The 23,689-nt window shown below is 33.1% G+C and overlaps 1 protein-coding gene across 1 annotated transcript; it reads right to left on the reverse strand.

Annotated features, from left to right (window-relative positions):
* Positions 1 to 3,552: 3,552 nt before the first annotated feature.
* On the reverse strand, positions 3,553 to 22,693 carry LOC123540590 (uncharacterized). Its single transcript, XM_045325763.2, has 13 exons — positions 22,579 to 22,693; positions 12,911 to 13,055; positions 9,161 to 9,330; positions 8,889 to 9,045; positions 8,547 to 8,716; positions 7,970 to 8,144; positions 7,533 to 7,723; positions 6,561 to 6,872; positions 5,729 to 6,043; positions 5,041 to 5,229; positions 4,623 to 4,641; positions 4,062 to 4,192; positions 3,553 to 3,774 (listed from the first exon to the last, which is right to left on the reverse strand). Exons 1-13 carry the CDS (start codon positions 22,625 to 22,627, stop codon positions 3,707 to 3,709), a joined length of 2,091 nt encoding a protein of 696 aa, XP_045181698.2. The 5' UTR covers positions 22,628 to 22,693; the 3' UTR covers positions 3,553 to 3,706.
* Between the last annotated feature and the right edge of the window lie 996 nt (positions 22,694 to 23,689).

A 23,689-nucleotide genomic window follows, 5' to 3' on the forward strand; every position in this document is an offset into this window, starting at 1 on the left:
TTTGTTTGTCTACATTATACTACGGATGCGAAATATGGGGATTTTCCAAAGCAGTTAGAAAATTTACATGTTAAATCTTGTAAAACACTATTAGGGGTGAGACAGTCATCGTGCAATTTTGTTGTATATGGCGAATTGGGTAGATACCCGGTATACATCAATAGATATGTACATATTGTAAAAATTGGTTAAGACTGTGTCATAGTGATAATGTTATTATGAACGCTATTGTAGAGACAGACCTATCAGATTGTTTGAATGGCAGGTCCAACTGGTTTATGCATGTGCAAAAGCTTTTGTCAAAATATGTTGTTGTTGTTTTTATAAATGGAATGAAGTTGTAATAAGTTTAGTTAAGAAATAATAAGTTCCCAAAAGTGGTTTATCGTAGAATAACCCGAGTTTTGAGTTCTTATGTGTAAGAATATATCACGAAGGCCGTAGGCCTGAGTGATATATTGTTTCGCATAAGAACGAAAAACACGGGTTATTCTATGATAAATCACACTTGGGAACTTATTATTTCGATTCTAACACGACATACTAGTATCAACAGTGATAGGAAAAATGGTAACTACTTTTTACGACCGTGCTACGCACCTGGATCGGATGACGTCATTGCACGCGAGTGGTATATTGCAGAATTACCCGAGACAGATTTTGCTCTACATGTATGTAGGTTATTTGCTGGTCGTGTTAGAATTCATTATAATGATCAATAATTTGTCAATTTATTTAAACAACGTTTGATAGACGAATGTGTACAAAAATGACGAGCTGATGTCAACAGTATGAAAGTTTTGACTTTGTACAAAAGTGTTAAAGATACTCTGGAAATTGAACCATATTTAAACAAAATTATATCTCGCAACTTACGCACTGTAATTACGAGGATTCGCATATCCGCACATAGTCTTAGAATACAAACTAGCAGATTTGGAAGAGACAGAATAGACAGAAATTTGAGAGTGTGTCAAGTATGTGATAGTAATGAAATAGAGGATTAATTCCATTTTGTATTTAAATGCCATCCCTATCAAGAAATAAGATTAAAGTATATTAAAAATTATTACAGAAAGAAACCAAGTTTTAATTTACATAACAGTTGTCGTCTAGAAATAAGTCAGAACTTTATAGGTAAGCTAAGTTTATCCAGGAAGCGCTAGAAATACGTAAGCTCAGACTATCACAACTTGATATTTGATTTATTGTATTGTACAAAGTTAGTTTAGAAGGTATCATTTGTAAATAGAATGTATATGTCTAATAAGGCAGTTGCGTATTGTTAATATGTTCGCAAGGTCGTATGGCAGTTGAGCAATAGTTAGATTAATGCTGGTGAACATAAGATTGATAACTATTTAGTTGTCTATAGAAACAGATCTTTCATAAGTAGTTAGTCTATATCTTTTGATATTTTTCTATCTCAATTCCTTATATCAGAGATGTTACTGTAATGCTATTGCCGAGTCGTCAACCAGGGCAAACCTACACCTGCGGTTGATACCGCCGTGGGGTAGGGGACACTCATGTGTTGCTTACTGCGCAACACAGGGTGTGCTGCCATGCAAATGGTCTGAACGTGACCCTCTCCTGGCGGCTTGGCACCTCTGCAAATAGTTCTTTACAAGTCAGTGAAACAGTCAGTTGCTCAATTAACCTACGACATGTCAAAGTTCAAACAGATAATGATGATTACTACATGTAATAATTAGAATAAAGACAATTATTGAAGATGAAGTACTGCGGTATCATTTTTTTCATGTCAGCTAGCTTTCGGGCATTGTATGCGACGATATATGTTAGCACACCCAATACATTACAACACGAGAGAAACTGGGATCGTCGCGGGCTAAATGATTTTTTCAGTAATTTTTGTATAATTCTAAGGTTAAATCTGATATCATAAATGTCTGTACCTTGCTATAATAACACAATTTGGTCCGTTTAAAAATACAAAAGTATATGGCAATAAGTATCAGATGTAAATACCACATAACAAGAGAATTGCCTGTGACTTCAACACAAGTTTAAAACATTTTAAAACTCTTTTACTGCGTTTTCTAATTTGTTATGTGGGGCCTCCGTGGCCGAGTGGTTAGAGTCGTTGACTTCAAACCAGTTGCCCCTCATCGATGTGGGTTCGAAACCTCATTTGGGACGTAGAATTCTTCACGTGAGGAAGCCATCCAGCTGGCTTACGGAAGGTCGGTGGTTCTACCCAGGTGCCCGCTCGTGATGAAAGTATGCACGGAGGGGCACCTGGGGTCTTCCTCTACCATTAAAGCTGGAAAGTCGCCATATGACCTAAAATTGTTTCGGTGCGACGTTAAACCCAACAAAATAAATAAATAAATAATTTGTTATGTACAACGTTTTTTTTTTTGTTTTGTTTTTTTTAAACAGTAGGACAAAATCGAATAAGCGCTCACTTCAGTATCGCTATATATAAAAATAAACAAAACTAACTTAATTTTATTTAAAATATTGAGGACTAGGTCTGCTGTATCAACATTTGCAATCATTAATAGATGAATATGTATATATGTATGTGTAACTTTCAACATCTTTAGAACTGCTGCTTTTGGAAATTCGTCCGGAATTATCAACAGAAGAAACATTTATAACTTGAACACTTTGGATATGTATCTAATGTCGCGTCTTGTCTTGTCTGTTCATCTTGAAGGTAACCCAGATCAGGGAGATTTTGTACAAAACGCTCGATTTCTGGATGTATCACGAATGAAAATCGTCTACAAAATGATGCATCAGGAAAGCTTCTGTTTCATGTCGGCTAAAAGTTTTTCGCCTCTTTTCAAGCATATGAAAAGAAGAACTTCTTTCGCTGAAATCGCTGTATCAAGCTGATGCTTCAAAAGAGAAAGCTCTTTCTCATGAATTGAAATTACTCTATTTCCTTGATTAATGTATTATTGTTGTTATTAAACTTTTTATCCATATAATCCAGAGTTTTCGCGCGGCTGAATTGCAGAAAGATGGATATCTTAAAGTGGATAGGGATCTGAGTCCAAGGTTATGAAAAATGGACCAATCTCGGAATGGGACCTTGCCGTTGGTCAATTTCAAATTTCAAATCAGAATGAAACAATCAGCTTCTGGCTTTAAAAATGCTCTCAAAGTCAGCAAAGTCAGGCGTGAGAGATATTGAACATTTCATAACCTCTCATGAGCAGACTCGATCAAATCGTGTCTGATGTTATGGTACTGTGTTGCGTCCTTTGCTTCCAAATGATCTTTTCACAGATTTTATTATATATACATTAAGTCATTCTCAAATGATGCATCTAACCTGTCTTAAATCTTACAAAAGAGTTACTTTATAATGTTCCAACCAAAAGTACAACAAAATACTAAGGAAACATGACAGCAGTCTAGAGTACCTAACTCTTAATGATTGCAATAATTGATCAGAAAAAATAACTTTATGGCGTCCAACCAGGTTAGAAAGGTAAAAAAAAAATGATAATGTGATACAAAAATGTGTGTAAACTTTGTAATGTAACAAATAAGATTGCAAAACTATAAAACATCAACAGTGTCTTTCTTTTATTGAATACTTCTCAGCAATTCATTATTACGAAGAAACAAGTCCATTGATGTACCCATTGATGCTATCAGTGAAGTAAGCCTTGGTGTTGATAGTTATGTCTTCAAGATAAACGATATTGTAAAGTAGCAGCATCAGTTAATTTGTAATATCAGTATTCACATAAAGTTCCTCTCCACTATTAATTTCCCTGTCCGTCTTTCCACCTGCGAAATTAAATTTGAAATGAATATTAAAGTGAATAGAATGCGTGCGACTGTACACAAAGCACATATGGAGGTGTTTGTTATAACCGTATATGTACCACAATAACAGTACTGAGTTACAGTAGTATCTCCACTGACAGTATCACTAACAGATGACGATGTGTCTGATAACCATGCAAATGGAGGTTATGTTTGTTACATTAATGGTTCACAACAATTAAGAATTTTAAGTTTCTTTTTTATCATTCATGGCGTTTATGGACAAAAATGATATCTTTTATACTTACCAACTTCGTAGCATTCTGGCTTGTCAGATACATCTTCAATTGACATACCTACACTTTCATACGTCTCTTCTTTAAATGTATTATCCAAAGGCGGAGTTTGCAATTGTATTCTGTTATGATTATGCACCGAACTGGAGAATATATTAGACGATAAAAAAATAAAAATGTAAGTTTATAGTCTTTCTTTCTTGCATATTTATTGTTTTTCTTTCTTCAACACTGTATTCCTTTATGAAATATATTTTTATAAGATGTCTCTCTTTTGAAATACTTTAACCGCTGAATGGATATGTTTTTTTCAGCCTGAATAGTTACATAAACAACTTTCAGATTTTAAACAACGGAAAATATAAGACAACGTGATGTTGTTGTTTAAATTATGAATGAGTTCTAAAATACACAGGACCTGTACTTGGAATATCAAAAGGAAATGTATGAAAACAAAGTGCTGCATGCAATGAAAAATGTACTCATACATGCAAACAAAAGCTAGAAATAAAAACTTACTATAAGCAAAGTTATATAATAATATCATTTTGTCAATAATCATAGAATACATACCTATTCTGCGTTTGATTTCCTGCAAAACAAATGCATCACGCGGTTTCAACAGTGTTTTAACACAAAAAAAAATATAAACACCATAATCTAAGGACCTACGAACTGAGCAAACCTGCACAGCATATGTAAACTATGATATCATTTATAACTATATTTTGTAGTTGAAAACAAAAACAAAACATTTTACTTGCTTCCTGAATTTTGTCAAAATTTCAATTGATTTTACAAATATACATTATAAATGCATGAAATGCATGCTGCTTAGTTGCAAACCTGATGTAAGCTATAAACAAAAATGATTAAAATTTACATCACGATAGCATGTTTTGGTAGACGACTGGTTTTAATATGGATTTAAGAGTACCATACTCATTTTATTATCAGCACAACAAGCAGTTTATGACATAATAGAACTTACCGGTTTTTCTTCTTTTAATTCCCAAGACTAAGGCTACTATGATAGCAACACATATGAAGACTACAGTTCCAAGAGAGATGGTTAAGTATGTATACATGGATTTGTCTCTAACTTCAGCAATGCTTCCGGTTGAAAGTAATGTTGAATTATCTGCCCTTGTCTTATATGTTGTAGTTTCTTCTGAGGACGCTGTTTAAATGAAATGGCAAGCAATTTGCATTCAGAAATATCAGCATAAACAAAATGAGAAATACAGTTTTGTAATATATATGAAAATTATAATAGTATAATGTTTTACGGGAATTGAAAGCTGTCGATTGATTCGGTCGACTAGTATTTCCAGACAAAAATATACTCTTTTGAATTTGAGCAGTTAGGAAATGCTGTTGCTTACATACACTCCACTCATAAGTTCATCTGTGCAAGACACAAGTGCTAAAGTCGTCTTGTAAGACATTTTATTACTGTGATGACGTGGCTCTGATAACTTCCTGAACAAGGTTTGATTCGATTCTAGGCACTGGCTTAAAAATGATGTATGTTTTGTCTAGTGGTAAATTGTAATACAGTTCGCCGACCAATATATTATTGCTTTGTATGAATTACTAAATAAGATTCATTTCGTGTTTATTGTCATGCTTTTGGCAAGCACGCCCGTCAGCTATTGCAACAAGTATTCGAAACTTACATGTGATGAAAATGACGACCACTGAAGATTCCACGCTGTTTACTGACGGTATATTAGAAGCTTCACAGTGGAATATTACAGATGTTAACGAGGTGTCATTTGCAATAAAATTCAGTTCGCTAACAATCTTTGAAAGATTCTTTTGTCTGTCAGTGAACAATGTTTCCCTTGAAGACGGCACTGAGGTATTGGTATTGATAAACCACTGAACTGTTGGAACAGGGTCACAGTATGAAGTGGTACAAGACAAATTTATCATGTCTCCAAACGAGACACTGTGTCGGCTAGTGTGTATGGACACTTCCGTTACTGCAACTATAACAATACACAGTAATAAATTATTGCATTCATTTGATTTAGATCTACATTTTGGTATAGATTAATAAACTATGTTTTATTTCTCCAAAATGTATCGTCGTGCAGTATATTAACTAAAATGACTTCTGCTTTAGCGTATACTCTGTTGAACGAATCAACTTGTTTTTATATGTGAAAAATGAACTGTCAAGCCTTTATACTATGGAAATATTTCTATAACATACATAAGTTTTAAAAACAATGATGATGAAATATATAAAACCAAATAATACAAGTGTGTCGTGTTTACAAGAAAAAATGTCATATTTACACGCTATGAAATTGCTTAGCTTTGTAGTTTGATCTCAGCTTGAAGGCAAAATATTTTACCTATATTGTCATGATGTCAATATTAAATTGTCAATAATATAACTGGCATCTTAGTTTACTACTGTACACCACCATCATATACAATGCTACAAGTCTAATTTGTTTTTGTGGACAAAAGTGTCTAAAATAATGAATACAACTTCACCCCCAACGAGGATCCTTATACTTTCCGACACAAATCTGAGGTCACCATATGCAAGTTGAAGCCGGCAAGATATAGTTGATCCATTATGTTTTCCGACATCAGGAATAAAAGTTAATCTAGATATGGCAGTATATCTCCCTGTATTGCTGATCTGGTAGGTGTCTGTGATATTGTTTTCGAGAAGATTCCATGTGATAGTTTGTCTTGGTATTGATGGACCGGCAACACAAACAAGATCAGTTGGAACACCGCTGTTGACAATAATTTCGTCGACTGTGTGGGAACTATTAAGGAATTGCAATTTACCTATTCCTGCAAATACATTACTATACATTAACATATAGTTAAAGTAGTACTTTGGTTATGCTTTTCTCATGTTTTAACGTTACGATGTGTTTCAAACAAGAGATATAAAATGATATCTGAGTTTACGCTAAAATATTAATCAATTTGCGTTGCATTTCTATAACAGGTTTTTTTTCTTCTGGGTGGTGGGAAATCTATTCATACCGAAAAATACACGTACTTCCCTAGAAATATTTAAAGAGATATTTAAGATTTAAAATACTTTTGGTGTTCAATCGAAATGAATGACAGAATAGCATAATTAGGCAAATCCATGAATTGCCGATCCTTTCTGGTGTTCATTTCACATGAACTTCGAAAAAAAAAACATTTCTTATATTTACATTTTATTTCCGTTCAATTTGTAAACAAGATTATATTATAAATCAGCTTCCCGGTCATTCTGTTCATCAGACGAAACAATTGTTACGTCATCTAAGGAATGTTCCGCCTGACTATACGCGGACGTTGTTGAAACAGTGGACCGTTATCGCTATGCAGCATTAAGGTCACGTTGGTGCCTTTCTTTTTACTGTTCATACAAAATGGACGTCATATTTTTCAGGCGAATAGGCCGAATGTAAATATCACCATGTGAGCACATACAATATGAATTTTAAAATTTACCAGTTTTTCCACAGACAAGATACGTTGTCGTATCAGCGTCGTCAAAGGCTGATTGCTTATAAATTACACTCGAATCTGTCACAGTGAACTGACAGTAACCAACGTTTCTCTCATTACCGTCACATTTGACAGAAGTTACCATTTGTGCGTTCTTGAAAAACACACTGTCGTTTTTTACTCTGTAAGCATTTCTGCAATAATGAAGAATGCCATTTAAAGAAAACATACGTATGAATGAAAAATAACTAAAGACAGTTCTTGTATGCGTTTTCCTTATAAAAAGCAGGCATTAAGTGATATATATTTTAGATAATAATATGAAATTTGAAGGATTATGTTTTTCCCTAATGTTTCATTAAGTGAAAAGTTAGATAAAAATTGGCTTTACTTAATGCCAATATATTATGGTATAAACAAAAATAAAATAAATATATTTCCTCGATGTATTAGTAGTTTTGAATCCAAGTTGTCGACAGAGCACTTCTTGTTCATTTGTAGTAAGTGTTCCATATTTGACGTTGATCCAATTACCCTTGAACAGAATTTGAATTATCCCGTCTTTATTATGGTTTCCAATGACTTCCATATTTGTCAGGCGAACTTCGAGATCATCTGAAAGTTAAGCATGTTCTTAGAGAAATAATATCATTAATGAGTTCATTCATTCATGAAATGTCTTTGAATTTAAAGACTTTGAGTAAGTAACATAGAGGCGATTGCAATGGACTTTTACTAACAAAAGTACTTTTTTCTATTCTCTAGGAAACAATGTATAATCGTCGAGAAGCACGATGTTTTAAGTTGAGTTTAAGCATGATGTTTATACAATATCGTACAAGTAAATCAGATTTTATTTACTTTTCGATATCTTTTTATTCTTGGAAGCCCCTGTCTCATTTGGTATGTATCATTGCAGAGAAAATACACGAGTGTACCCACACTATGATCTGCTAAAATGTCCAAGAACTTATTAAAAGAGTGTAGATAACATGACTTGTTTAGACTGTGACTTACATCCACATATTACGCCAGCATCCTCTGTATGGCTACAGTTATTATTTCTCAAGCTATTTTGAGAACACGAGTTCAAATTTGCTTCAGTACCGCTACAGTCAACATCGTACAGCCATATTGGACCCGTTCCAATTCCAAAGTATGCATCTGTCATTGGCCGCGCGTTTGACCTGGTTGGGATTGAAAAGCATGATTGTAGACGATATGGTTTTAATCTTTAGAACAAAAGGCAAAATAAAATTGTTCTCATTTAAAAAATATGTCATTGTTACTCTCGTTCTATCAAATATGGTGTATAAATCTGTGTGAGACTAAATATGAAAAATTCAGATAACGCGTTACGTGGGATGTCCAAGCTGTCGACACACAACAGTTGCATCTTGTTCGTCCCATTCATCGTCACACACTGTACCGATTGATGAACTTCGTCCAGTTACTACCTGAACTCTTCCAAAGTTAGTTCCATGGATACCGCCGGAGTATATGGACAGATAGGTCCCTGCCAAAGTAAAATAAAATGAATTGGCAATGAGTCTTTACTGATGTTTATTGATATGCTTTACTAAAGAAAATCAGAAGTGATACCGATTGATCTCTGTTTTCAGGGACTTTACCTTGGCATAAAACAGCAGCATCTTCATTGTGACGACAGTTGTGTTTTCCATATCCTTGAAAGCTACATGAAGTAATTGTTTTTTCTGTTCCATGACAATTTACATTATCCATCCAGATTGGCCCAGAGCCTGAACCCAAAGCGGCGGAACTCAAAGCTGTAGCATAGGACCTATAAAATGAAGTAACTGTTGAGTAGAACAAACGAAGGTATTATTTCTCGTTGTGTTATAATAAAACGGAATCCCCGGCCTTCAGCGAGCACCTTGCAAACATCAGGTGACAATTAATAGACCGCACAAGTATAGGTATCGCGTAGTGTAATGTCGTTTTGAAAATATATTTAAATAAAACAATAATATAGAATGAAGTCTGCACACTATTGTCTTTAAGTATTGACCTTGCACTTATGAATATTCCGTATTGTTGCGTAACTATTGCTTTATAGCGATGTAGCGATATAACTATTGCATATGAATAGAGAATAACAGGCTACTGTCTTTTGATATCAATGTTATCAGGTCGAGGTTGAAATAGGCTGAAGGGGGTGAGGGAACCGAACCCCTACCGTGCATATCTGCCGAGCCTGATAATATTGATATCAAAAGACAGTTGTCTGTTATTCTATTTATTATGAAACTCATACAACCTACCTAGAACAACATATGTCCTCATCTCTTATTTCGTAAAGATTAACTTCTGGAGCAAAAATTAATAAATTCATACTTTACAGATTTGAAAATTCACCCGCCCCTGAAACACTTGAACGAATCAATGCGGCAGCCACATTGATTTCAACTTCGACAATGTTTATTGACTTTCTGATATTCTTATGAAAATTACAATGAATTAAGTCTTATCTGCGTAAAAATGAAAAAAAAACAACATCCTCTTGAATAAATCAAAACACGCTTTATTTCCACATAATTAAACATTTGACTAAGACAACTACATGTCCAAAGCGCTGAAAATTTCACTTCCAGTTCCAGACTCGGGTCAGGGATACTTTAAAGTTTAATCACTAAATTTACACTGATCAAAGCAATATAATTAACACAAACATTTTTTCTACAACTTAATAAAAATGGATGTCTTAAATTAGGCATAAATCAAGAATAAATACATTGTCAAGTGTATTGTAAACCTTTCCAAGAATTGATTTAATGGCATGTAAACATTGTGATGTCATGAAGAACGTTACACAGTGACGTCATTAAGTGATATTGTCTGTGTGATAAATGTCGAGACAAGCATATGAATTTAAGGAAATGAGTTGAGATTATAGAATCTGTTTAGAAAAAAAGTCGTGCAACATCAAAACTGGATTCTGTAGTAAGATTCGATGCGGAAGGAAACTGATGTAAACACTAGTCCATCAATATGGGAGGAGCCTTATTTTGATATCAGACCAATGACCTGACATCAAAATAAAATATCAGTCAAGTGATATCAGGCACTTTGCATAGTAGTTGCATGGTAAATTTCTTTATAATTTAACTAATACCGCATGACTTTGTGCAAGTAGCTGTGCGGACAAATCGTTTACCTGGCACTCTCGGTGCTGATTATTCGAGTACTGCATCTGACCTTGTTTTCAAATTTTATCTGCAAACTTTACAAGGAGGAAATTTGCCACACTTATCTGATTAAATTTGGATTTATGGTTCATTTCTTGAAAGAAATATACGTGTAGTCTAGTTAACCGTTGTGGAACAAAATGAATAAAAAGTCTGTAAAAATTTTCAAAAAATCTCTCTGAAAAAGTACTTATCAACAACGTTTCTAGAAAATCAATACTACAAGAAATAACAGATAGAGTTTGTGAAAATGGTTATGTAAATATTGTATGAATAAAAGCAATATCGATAACATAAAATTACAGTATCTTTTTTTTTAAAGAAAGTGGTCTGCGATGTTTTTGAACTCGTGGTAACATGCATGGAAGTCAGACACCTTACCACCATACCATCGTGTCATCGGTTATTTATATAGGTTATTTCAGTAATTTAGGTTATTGCAGTAATATAGATATTTTCAGGATACATATATTGCGTAAACTCACGAAAATCCCCGAAACTATTGGCGAAGGTTAATGAGTGCCATCAATACTTGCAGACAATACGTTTACGATGCAGAAGTGATTTCTCGTTGACCAAGCGGTTACGGTATTCGTAGTATAATTTCTTGTTGGGAGTTCCCAGACCCGTTAAAATTTTGTTTTTAAAACTGTATTTATTTTTTTTTCTTCAATACAATTCAATAAAAACAAAACGAGTTACTTAATCTAGTTCTAACTTGTTCACTAACTTCTAACTTATATATATATATATACCACTATTGACACGTTATTTTGTTAGCTTTCCTGTGATATTTTTTAACCTGTACGGGTTAGTTTTAAACATTTTACAACAAGCTTACACTTCAATTTAATAAAGGCGTTGCCCGGTCACAGTATCGACTGAGTTAAAGATACTACCGATTAAATACGAAAATAGGAAACAAAACTATGAATTAGAAACCAGGGAAAAACAATTTTACACAAAGTATGTAATGCAAAAAAAAAAAAGGTTTGAGCCGTCAAATTTATCACTATAAAATGAATACGTATCCATCCACTCAACCTACTGTGCCGTCAAGCCATCTATTGATATCCAACGTATATCTTTACTTAAAACGAGAGTGATACTTATTGTTTTGTTGTTGTTTTTTAAATCAAAGACGACACAATACTGTGCGATACCTACAGATACTTATCCGCTCTATTATAAATGACGGAAGCGAAATAAACTCATGCACAGTATATGGTTTGCTGCCCACGTGATGAATGTGTCATGAAATACTGTTGCGTCTCGTTCTATATTTTTATCAATGTTTATAAAATAAAGCGTTGAAATACTGCGAAAACTCGAATGTTCCCCTTAAATCTGGAAACTAGAAACTTGTCAACCATTAAGTGTCATGTAGATATATGAAATAGTGGCGTCATTATGCCTTTCGGTGATAAATTAATTTTAAAAATCACAATTCACAATGTGTGGGTTAGTCGCTTTAAATATATCTATAAAAAACCTACCTTAAATGATTACAGGTATGAATTATATTTAATCGGCCCTGAAACGGTAAATGCTCTAATTGCATTGTTATTATAACAGTAGCTCGATCTGGGATGCTGTGTTTGGCTCGTCGAGTGGATTTTTGCCAGATCGGTTCTCACGCAAGCGCCGAGTGGCATCCGACTTGCAAAATCCACTAGAGCCGAATACAAAATCCCACATCTAACTACTGTAACACAGTTATAATGACCCTTTTATTATATACCTCAACCGTTTTGTTTGTTGCTTTGTTATTGACCGAGATCATAAATGTTTATCGATATTAAAATTGAACTAAGTGAAGTGTTTATATGTGCTATTTATAGAACTATACTGCATATTAATGAAAGTGGTCCGGCAGCTTACAATACAAAAGGAAAAATACGGAATTTTAAAGGTACAGTATGGAATTTGTTTCTGCCTGTTCATATCTTATTGTGAAATACAACCCGATTTTTTTACAGAACTCATAAAGGTATATAATAAATATGCTTATTATACAGATATGTATTTAACGGAGCTAAACGGGATTTCTTATATTGCCTTGGAAATATATGTCCTTAAATTTTCACAGCATGTAGTTTTATGGTGCTACGATGTAAAATAAAATTAAAGTTTTTTTCTTGACCTTAGTATTTCACGTATATTTTTGTCACTTACGTCGGAAGACCGAGCTGCCTGCAAACTACTCTTGCATCGGTATTGTCCCATTTGTCGTCACAGATTGTCCCGTTCATATTATTTGTATATATTTCCACTCGACCATAATTTCTACCATGATTCCCGGCTAAATAAACACTGTCACCTACGTAAGATATTTAGCAATGAATAATTTTATCTTAAACAAATAGGACTATGACTCTAGATAGCTATGTAACAGAGGATCACGAGGGATCGGACTGAAAACGCTCTTTCCTCAACCTATGACCTTTAGCACTAAGCATGGGGACGCGATGACATTTTTGGAGAACGTGTGAGCACCTGGTTTTTTTGTTGGTTTGGTACGTACACAATGCGCATTTATCAAAACAGATACAGTCTGTAAGCATTTGACACAGCTAATGTAATTATATATTTATTAGTTTAGGTCTTCCTTTATAAGACAGTACTGTTGATCACTGTATACTGTCACTCACTGTATGCTTTTTACTACTACTAATACGAAATTCAATTTTGTTTGATTTATCTCCATAAAAACAGTATTCTTAATCACAAAGTATACACATTTTTGCATTGTGATAATAATTGCTATCAAGAAATACATTTTAATGTAAACAAACACTTTCTTGAGAACGGATTTTCTGGATTTCAAGAAATACACACTCTTCTTAATATATATATATATATTTTTTTTTTTAAAAATTTCTTTGATATCAAATATCAGAAGATCAACTATTTATGATAAACAGACACGATTTTATTTTAAGTCATGACTAGTATTACATTTAAAATAATTAATTGTACTTCTCACAGATACTGACCTTTGATTGCCGTGTCCATGTGCTATGCACATCGTCTTATTGCCACCTTAGTACATATATGCTAAGTTTAAAGTCAATAATTCGAACGGTTATTGAATTATGCTCCAGAAACGAAAAACAATGGACTGATTTGACGTTTAAGTTCAATTTCTGACATTAACCTTTGATCTTAAGACTTGGTTCTTGTGCTCTGTATATCATTTTATCACCAACAAATTTTATGCAAAGTTTGAAATCTGTAAAAATCCTTGTAAGCATAGGATGCAACCAAGCTGAACAATAGCAGACTCGGTTTGATTGAGTCTGTTTATGAGAGGTAATGAAATGTGTCAATGAGCGACTCCATACAGAATAAGTCATTTCTTGATATCGGAAAATTGATAGAATAAGACAAGGCTACTTTCTTGATCTCAGAAAAGGATTTTATAATATCAAGATATTGAATTCTTTATTTTTTGATATAGAGGTCACAAAATACTTACTAGTGCCCCAAACAACTGCTATTCTCCTATATTCAGAGTAACATTTCAAGAATAACAGCTTTGACATTTTGATACTGCTAGGACAGTTTATGACCTTTAAGTTCGTTGTTTTAAACTGTTTGTCAGTGAAAAACATTCAGTTCAGTAGGCAGATGAATAAAATATTTCAATTTAAACACAATGATAATAATTCAGGGCGCATTAATTGTAATGTTTCATATGAATAGTGGACCACAGACATGTTTACATTGATGCTGATGACGTCTTATTGCAAAAATATTTTGTTACGTTGTAACTCATCTATTTTTTAGTAAAATGTTACCGTATAACATCAGAATGGAGACAAGTTGATAAAACTGTCCAGAAAGATAAGTATAGACGCATTTAATTTGTCGTAAATCTTGTTGTATTTTCCAAAAGTCAACACTTCCGGTCTTACTATCGCTTTACGATCACGCTTCACTTTGACCAATCAGCGCCTAGATAAGACTTCAAAATGGCGGCTCCCATGTCAGCTGGAGGTCACAAGGACCTCTGAGTGGTTGAAAATGTATAGTGAATTCTGCAGTGTATATTTCGATGTAAAGTGGTCTCCCATTGGTCTAATATATGTTGAACGTGTTTGAAAACAATCTAATTTCAAAAATGAAAATTCTAATCCATGATTCCTGGCTAAAATTATTTCGAATGATGCATTTTTGGTGATAGTTATGCATGTTTTACCGGTTGGGCATTTTCATGAAAAATAAAAAAACATCACTGCCGAAATAGGGTAACCGAGTTCAAAGAGAAAGAAGTGCCCAAAGTGATGGTCAACTGGTATCAAAGGTTTAAATGTTAGGAAAGGCCCATAACACAAAACGTTACAATGTGGGCCTATGGAAAATGAGTTTGTTCACTTTGACCTAGAGACAAAATTCACTTTGCCTGATATTAAAAATATTTTTTTACCATTGTATTTAAAAATTTGTTTTTTATTTCACATACATTATACAGTAGATTCTCTCTATTAAGGGCACCCAGTGGTCTGACCAAAAGTGGCCTTAATAGTGGTCTGGCCTTAATAGTGAATTTGAGATTTCGTGTGTTACTGACCGGTCAACAACCATTGTACTATGAGGCCATAATGATGTTTCTAGATATAACTATGTAGTGTCATACTTAAAATCCCTCATTTATATGTTTGATGTGGATGTGGAGTTTGATCTTAATCCATGTTTTGGGTCAATTATGTACATGTAGAACGTCATAATTTTCTATGTTCAATAAGGTCAATATGGCTTACAAACCAAATTAAAGAACAAAAATCCCATGCATAATTGACACAATTATCGTATCATTCAATACAATTAATTTCTTCTTGAGATCAAAAAGGTTAAAATTATACTTACATGAGGATAACTGCTGCTAATTGATCAACAATTAAAGTTTTCACAACAAAATTGACAAAATAATTTCAGCATTTCATCATGGATCTGTAAACGCTTGAATTTGCTCTTACATTTGTATAACAAGCGTCCAAGTCAAGTCAAGTCAAGTCAAAACCTTTTATTTCACTCATTTCATGAATACATGAATAAATGAGGTAAGATATTTTAACAATATATTGGAGGCTCATAAGAAAATAATAGTACAATTCAATTCTAACCAAATATGATATTTTCACAATAACGCCTTTCATATCTAGATTTCATATGTCAGTATTACAATATAATAAAAAAATATATAAATAAATAAATGATGCCCCCATTCGGGCATCGGAGAGTCATAAAATGTACGGAGATGAAAATACAAAATTCATTTATCTTAGCTGTGACAATATAATTTTAACAAATTTGCACAATTTCAAAAACTCTTTTTTATTTCCAGTATTTATAAGTTGTTCCAATTTAAATACATTCGGATTTCTGAAGAAATATGGTTTGATAAATTTTTTTCGTTCATTTGAAAACAGGTTACACTCGAAAAGATAATGAAACTCGTCTCCTAACTTATTTTCACAGTTGTTACATGTTCTTTGGTTTAATGGTAATCTTGTCCAATTTCCTGTTTCTACAGGTAACCTATGGTTTCTCGTGCGAAATTTTATGACAGAATGCAATAGAGACTTTGGGGTATTTGATATATATTTTTCTTGACCAAATGAAGTTTTGAATAATCTATAGAATGTGCTATTGCTAGAATTTTCAACTAACGAGTACCATGCGTTTATAAATAAATCCTTTAGTTTATATTTAACTGCCATTTTAAGCCATTTGCTATTTGTGAATGTTTGTTGATCCCATATATTATTAAAACCGCACTTAATTAAAACAGATTGAACAGCATACAGCCACGGACATTTTTTTTAAAAGATTCGTGGTTACAATTTCTGCTAATAGCATACATATTTTTATAGATAATGGAGGAGAGTTTGGTTGGAAAATTATCATTTTCATTGTTGACAATTCTTGACCAGAAAGATATAATTTTTTCTTCTATATCGATATTTATAGGCATGCAACCTGTCTCGCCATATACCATGTAACCCGGTGTTGACCTTTTAAGTTTTAGAACGTACTTTAGAAATTTCAACTGTACTCGTTTGATTACTTCATTATTTCCTGTTCCTCAAATTTCAGCACCATATAACAAAATAGGCTTGATTGTTTTATTAAATAAGTCAATTTGAAGATCTACTGGGAGATCAAGGCGATGTGAATTTCTAATCAAACTGTACATAGCTCGTGTTGCTTGAGATGCAATATGAGATTTACACTTATTAAAAGAGCCATTTCTGCTAAACAAAATACCTAGATATTTATATTCATTTACTATTTCCATACGTTCATTTTTAAAAAGAAAATTACAGTTAGGCTGACGTCCTCTAGAGAAAATTATTATTTTAGACTTTGAAGTATTAACTGTCAGTTTCCACTGGTCACAATATTGGGCATAAAGGTCTAAAGCTTTCTGCAGGCCTGTTTCTGATTCTGATAATATAACAGTGTCATCAGCATAGAGTAATATAAAAATCTTTAAAAAGTCACGTAGTGCACCGTTTTGATAGCTTGCAATAGTAACACCGCTTTCAAAGTTATTTTGAAGAAAGAAATCATTGAGATCATTTAAATATAATGAAAACAAAAGAGGTGACAAGTTCTCTCCTTGTCGAACGCCGACATTGCATGTAAAAAATTGCGAACATTCAGAATTTGCTCTAACACACGATTTTATGTTTTGGTACATATTTTGGATTAATTTCAAACATTTACCGTTAATATTAAGATTCAAAAGTTTTTGCCAAAGTCCGTTTCGCCATACAGTATCAAACGCTTGTTTAAGATCAATAAAGGCACAGAACAATTTTCCCCTGTTAGTACTTTGGTACTGAATTAAATGGTGAAGTATTAACATGTTATCAGATGTTGAAAATTTTTTCCTAAATCCTGCTTGGCAGTTGTGCAAAACATTATTTTCTTCTATATATTTAGTCAATCTGTTATTAATTACACACGTAAACAATTTGCCCAAGCAGCTAAGAAGTGTAATAGGTCGGTAATCTTCTGGCTTTAAAATATCACCTTTGTTTTTGTAAATGGGATTTATAACACCAATAGTCCACGATTCTGGAATAACTCCACTATTAAAAACAAGATGAAAAAGATTCAAATATATACCTTTCATGATGTGATATGTAGACTTAATATGTTCGTTTACAATTTTATCCACTCCACTCGCTTTATTGTTTTTTAATGATTTTATTGCAAAATCTATTTCATTTTGTGTAATTGGAATATTTATGTTGTTATTCAATTGTTCACTTGGTACAATATCATTAATGCCTTCCTCGATATTATGGGAAAAATTTACATTTTTGAAATAATTATACAAGTCTGAAATATTTGCTTCGGGTTTACTATTTTGATTTTTCTCATTTATAACTTTCCAATATTTCCTAGGATCACAGTTTTTAAGTTTACGTAATTTTTCAATATCTCTTTTTTTGGATTTGTCATGATAAAATTTCATAGTTTTCTTATATTTCTTACTTTGTATTTTTAGATTACTTCTATTATCTTCAGTTTTCCTTAATTTATATAAATACTTAGCTCTATGGAAGTCCCTTCTGGACTTTTTACATTGTAACCCAAACCAGTCAGATGTTTTATTGCCATTTTTGTTACTATGTGAATTATGATAACCAAAAGACTCCTGCGAACATTTTAAAAACAGTTCAGATATTGATGTTACAACATCATCCGCTGTTTCTTGGTTAAATGAATTATGTTGTTCTAGCTCCTGTAATTTATTTTGAATTTTTTGCACTTCAAGTCTATCAATGTTTTGAACAAAATTATTCAATTTTGCATTATCCCAGAGTTTTACAGTTGGAAAATTCGGTGTTGTATCATTTTTAACATGACAGCGTTCAATATCAAACGAGAAACATAACGGATTATGTGCATCAGAATACATTGGACAAAAATCTAACACTTGTAATGAACATACATTCTTGAACAAATTTGATGTACATAAAAAATAATCTACAGTACTAACATTTTTGCATGTAACTTTTCCTGGTATATCGCCCCTAGTTCTTCCGTTTAAAATATACAAATTATTCAACTGTAGAAAATCTATTAATCTGTAACCATAATTATTTACTGAGCTATCCATGTTAATACGTTTTTTGTATACACTTGAGAAGGATTCAAAATTTGTCATTTCAACATTATACTCATCATATATATCATCTAAATTCTGCGAATCGAAAAAATCTTGATCTACAACAATGTAGTCGTTCAAGCTTTTAGTTCTCGAGTTCAAATCCCCAAAAAGACACAATGCGTTATAATTATGCGAAATGTTAATAAAATCGGATTGAATCTCCATAAATGGGTCCTCAGATGAGTATTCTGAATACTCGGGAGGAATATAGATAACACCGCACAAAATATCGCTATCTGATTGTGAAAGCTGTTTAGAAATACTAAACCATAAAACAAGTTTACAATCTGTTTCTATCACTTTTACAAATTTTGATACGTCTTTATTAACAAGTAACGCGAGTCCGCCTGACTTCCGTCCATTTCTAACTATATCTTTCCTACACTTGCGGTAAAACTCAAAATTCTTAACGTCAATGTAATCCAAATTATCTAGTTTTGTTTCTTGCAAACCTATAATATTATACCTTTGCAGTAACTCAATAAATTCTGGTGTATACACTTTCGATTTTAATCCACATACATTTAATGATAGGATTTTCAAAGAAGTATGTTCAACGGTTACATCATTTTTTGAACTTTTATGTGAATTTTCATTTGTACCCGGTGTTCTACAATTTGACCTTTCCGATCGCGGCACGGGCGTATCACTAGAATTCAAATTATTTCTTACATTTTGATTTACATCTAAACTGTTTTCCATTGTTATGCATTTACTATCGCATACATTAGAAAAAAACGGTAATGTGCGACATGTATCACTATTTGAGTTGACATCAAAATGTCTTCCATGTCGTCCAGGCGATACCGATTAAGTGTATCTGATTGAAATACACATGTATTGTTCGATGTACCGTGTTGTTAATTGCCCGAGGCAGGGTGTCATTAACACTCTGTTCAATAAACAAGGTCAATGTGTTAAATAAACAAAGGATGTCTGGGTCCATCTTTTTGTCTGCCCGTCATTATGGTCAGTTAGCACATAGTAAATAAGCAATCTGTTCCACATAAAGTGGCCGCAATGCCGCATTACCGACGTGCCCGCTGTACTGGTAATGAATAAAGAACTTATTTATTTTGTACATGTTATATAAAGGCGCTTCTAGCCTTAGCTTCTGCTCGGGCTTTCTTGTATGCAGATAAAATAATCATTTGTGGTTTTATAGAACTGCTTAATCCTTGCCCCATATGTGACAAAAGAATTCTAAAATATATACTAGACACTAATTTTATGATTGAAAATATAAACCATTATTACATATAGTATATGTAAACATAAAATTGATAAAATAGGGGAAGTGGAAACTCACAGATCTGCCTATTGAGCAAATCAAAACGTTGCAGGCTCGGTTTGATTCAGAGCCTGTTCCTGAAGTTTATGCGTATTAACAGTACTACACATTAGATAAAACATAGTGTACACTTGATGTATAGCTAAACACAGTATTTCTGTATACTACCGTTAAAAAACTGGTTTAAAAATTGACATTTATTTATTGATGTAGCTCTACTTACATAATCACGTTACATATTTACTTCAGATAACTACTTTTGATGACAATTGTCTATATTTCAAAAACAAAAATAAAGTTCTTCATCAGATATTTTCAATAGGAAATTCATTAGAATAGGAGCATGGGTATTGCTACAAACTTCTAGCGAACATTCAGCAGAGCATGCTTTCATTTGCAGAACTGGTCATGTTAGAGATGTTATTGCTGTATCTAATCAATAACATTTTGTATATGCCTAATGCTTCGTTTTAGCCTAGAAACTGTGCATAAGATCTTACACATATTACTTATAACAATTTGATTAAGCTGATACTGGCTTTACAATGTCTGTTTCCAATACATGTATGGCATTGCCTTTTACTATACATCTTTAAAGGGAATTCCTATAGTTTTTATGCGCATCTTTCTACTTTCTATAGAAAATTGATGTGAAGTCAACATTTGTTGAAACATGTGACAGATAATCTTAAATATGAGGAATCTTGTATAAAATAACAATTTTTCAACAAGTTTTATTCATAATCAAATGTTGATACTGGTTTATGTTGTAGTGACATGTATCATGCCTGACATGTATCATGCAACTTGCTAGTTGTGGCTGTGTTTTGACAGCGCATTTTAGTACAAAGACAGCATTGGTCATATAATATTAGACAATTAACTTTGTATTGATAAGACAATATCTCCTTTCAGATCATTCAGTATTCAATTATAGAAAGGATTAACTTAAAGATTTTTTTTAAACTTCTAGCAGATGTTATCAATTTGGTCAGGTTCAGGCCATTTTTTCGACCGAAAAGGTGTTGTATTCAAGGTCCTAATATACAATTTAGCCTGGTGACCCATACATTTTTGGCCATTTTTATGTTCACAATACAATTATTTATACACAAGGTAAACAGGAAAAAATCTATGAAACAGTTTAGTTTAAAATTTAAAATAATACCCTTTACTATGAGTATTTATCATTGAAAAAAGTTCACAAAAGCGAATATGAAACAAGATTTCTTTTTCATTTGTACCCATCATTGTAATGATATAGTATTACAAATATGATATGATATGAAATGAGTATATAATAAAATCTGCAAAAAGAATAAACCCTATTGTGCTGTCTTGATTCATATTTTGTAAGTATTTATAAAAAAAAGCAGAAAATTATGAAAATGTCAAACAAAACGCTGGTTATTTCAGCAACAGTGGTTGTGTTTAAATCAATGTTTAACAAAAACAAGCCTGGTGACCCATTGCTTTTTATTTGTTCATTGTTTTCAGCATAAATTTTCCTATCATATATGTGAATTTGAAAAAAAATCTATGAAAGGAAAAAACTATAGGAATTATGTTTAAAAAATTAAATTAATTTAAAATAAAGTTCTTGAACTGAAAACTACCTGTGAATAATAATGATAAAGGCGATCGGTAACACCGATGGAATGGGCTTTTCAGTCACGGAGGTCTTGTTAATGAGAAATGTGGTCAGCAAGATTTCTGGTGCTTTAACATTGCACTCTCTCTCCCTCTCACTGACCTCTATGAATATGTAACGTATGAAGTCAGTAGCTTACATAGTAATTAAGTTATGACCCTGACAAGGTTTTCAAAAAAGAAAACATCTAGACTTGTTGCGCTCCCTCTCACTGACCTCTATCAATATGTAATGTGTAATGTCAAAACCATACATAGTATTCAGGTTATGCCCCTGATAAGGTTACCTAAAAGGGGGAAAAATCAAAAATGGATACACCTAAAATTATGGTTCCCTAGCTCTGCACTTCCTCTCACTGACCTCTATGAATTTGTAAAGGATGATGTAAATACCTTACATAGTATTCGAACCTGGCAAGGTTTTCAAAACAATGAGATTATTCAAAAATGAGACCACATAGTGTTATGGTTCCTTGTCATTGCACTTCCTCTCAACAAGCTCTATCATTGTTTAAACATACAACTTTGTATCTTCAATACTTTTTGAGTTATCCTCCAGACAAGAAATGTGGCTGACGGACAAACAGACGAACGAGCGGACGGACGAACAAGGTGGTGACTGTATGCTCCCCCATTTTGAGGAGTATAAAAGATGATACTCTTTTTACTTATATAGTGACTACACAACTACCTATATTGAGAAAACATAATTACCTTTGCAACAAAGAAAAATATCTATGAAAATTAAAATAGTTCCAAGCATTTTGAGTTAAAACGTGTATAAAGTATTTTCAAACCACTGTGTACTGTATACGATAGCGCATTCATACTCACGCATTGACCTGTATTATTCGCTCGAGGCATTATGGGTAAGCACAGTTTTTTCTTGGAGTGGCAAACAAGGAAGTTAACGTATGGTAGATTTAAGCAGACGCATCTTGCAGTTACTCGATGGACGCATTTAAAGCGCGAAGTTAGGAGATTGATAAACAGACCCTCGATTAAGATTAGACTATTTTTGGATACATGATGCCTCTGTTAAAGAGAAATAAATACTTGGAAATTTGAGGACGCATCTCAGAGTCAGCTTATACATAAGGCCTTTTCTAAGAAAACTAATTTCTATAAAAAATGTGGACGCACCTCAAAGTGCAAAAGTGCGGTTAAATATTATGCCGGTATTAGTAAGGGTAAGTTTATATATTGTGTCACTAAAGAAGTCTATACACCATAAAAGCTACAAACGGGTCTCCTTGGCCGAGTGGTTAAAGTCGCTGACTTCAAATCATCTGCCTTTCATTAATGTAGGTGCGTTGAATTCCCCATGTTAGGAGCCAACCAACTGGCTATTGGGAGTTCGGTGGTTCTATCCAGGTGCCCTTCACGAATGGGCACCTGGGTCTTCCTCCACTATTAAAGCTGGAAAGTCGCCATATGACATATAATTGTGTCGGTGTGACGTTAAACCTAATAAAATAGAATAAATAAATAAAAGCTACGGACGCACCTCCGAATCAGGTTATAAATTAAGCCTTTTTAAGAGGGTTATATTCTATGAATGCTTTAGACGCACATCAGAGTGAAGTTATACATTAAGTCACTACTAAAGAGGGCGTTCGACTATAAAAGTAGTCCACGTACCTCAGAGTCAGGTTATATATAAACCTGTATGGAAGAAGAATATACACTATAGAAATTAAGGACGCATCCTCGGAGCCAGGCTATACAAAATATTACTTTAAAAAGGTAATATACACTAAAAAAGCTGAGGATGGATCACAGTTTAGAAATCGGGGACGCACATCAGAGTAATGTTACATAAGGT

This window comes from Mercenaria mercenaria, chromosome 1, assembly GCF_021730395.1.
Source record: "Mercenaria mercenaria strain notata chromosome 1, MADL_Memer_1, whole genome shotgun sequence".
In the NCBI taxonomy this organism is placed as follows: Eukaryota; Metazoa; Mollusca; class Bivalvia; order Venerida; family Veneridae; genus Mercenaria; species Mercenaria mercenaria.

What these genes read in the sequence shown, in the direction of transcription:
- LOC123540590 (XM_045325763.2), bottom strand. Translation starts at nt 22,627, where the DNA reads ATGCTTGGAACTATTTTAATTTTCATAGATATTTTTCTTTGTTGCAAA. An exon ending in AAAACTACTAATACATCGAG is followed by an intron (nt 7,724 to 7,969) that starts GAAATATATTTA and finishes TCATTATTGCAG; the next exon opens with AAATGCTTACAGAGTAAAAA. An exon ending in TATAAGGATCCTCGTTGGGG is followed by an intron (nt 6,044 to 6,560) that starts GTGAAGTTGTAT and finishes GTATTGTTATAG; the next exon opens with TTGCAGTAACGGAAGTGTCC.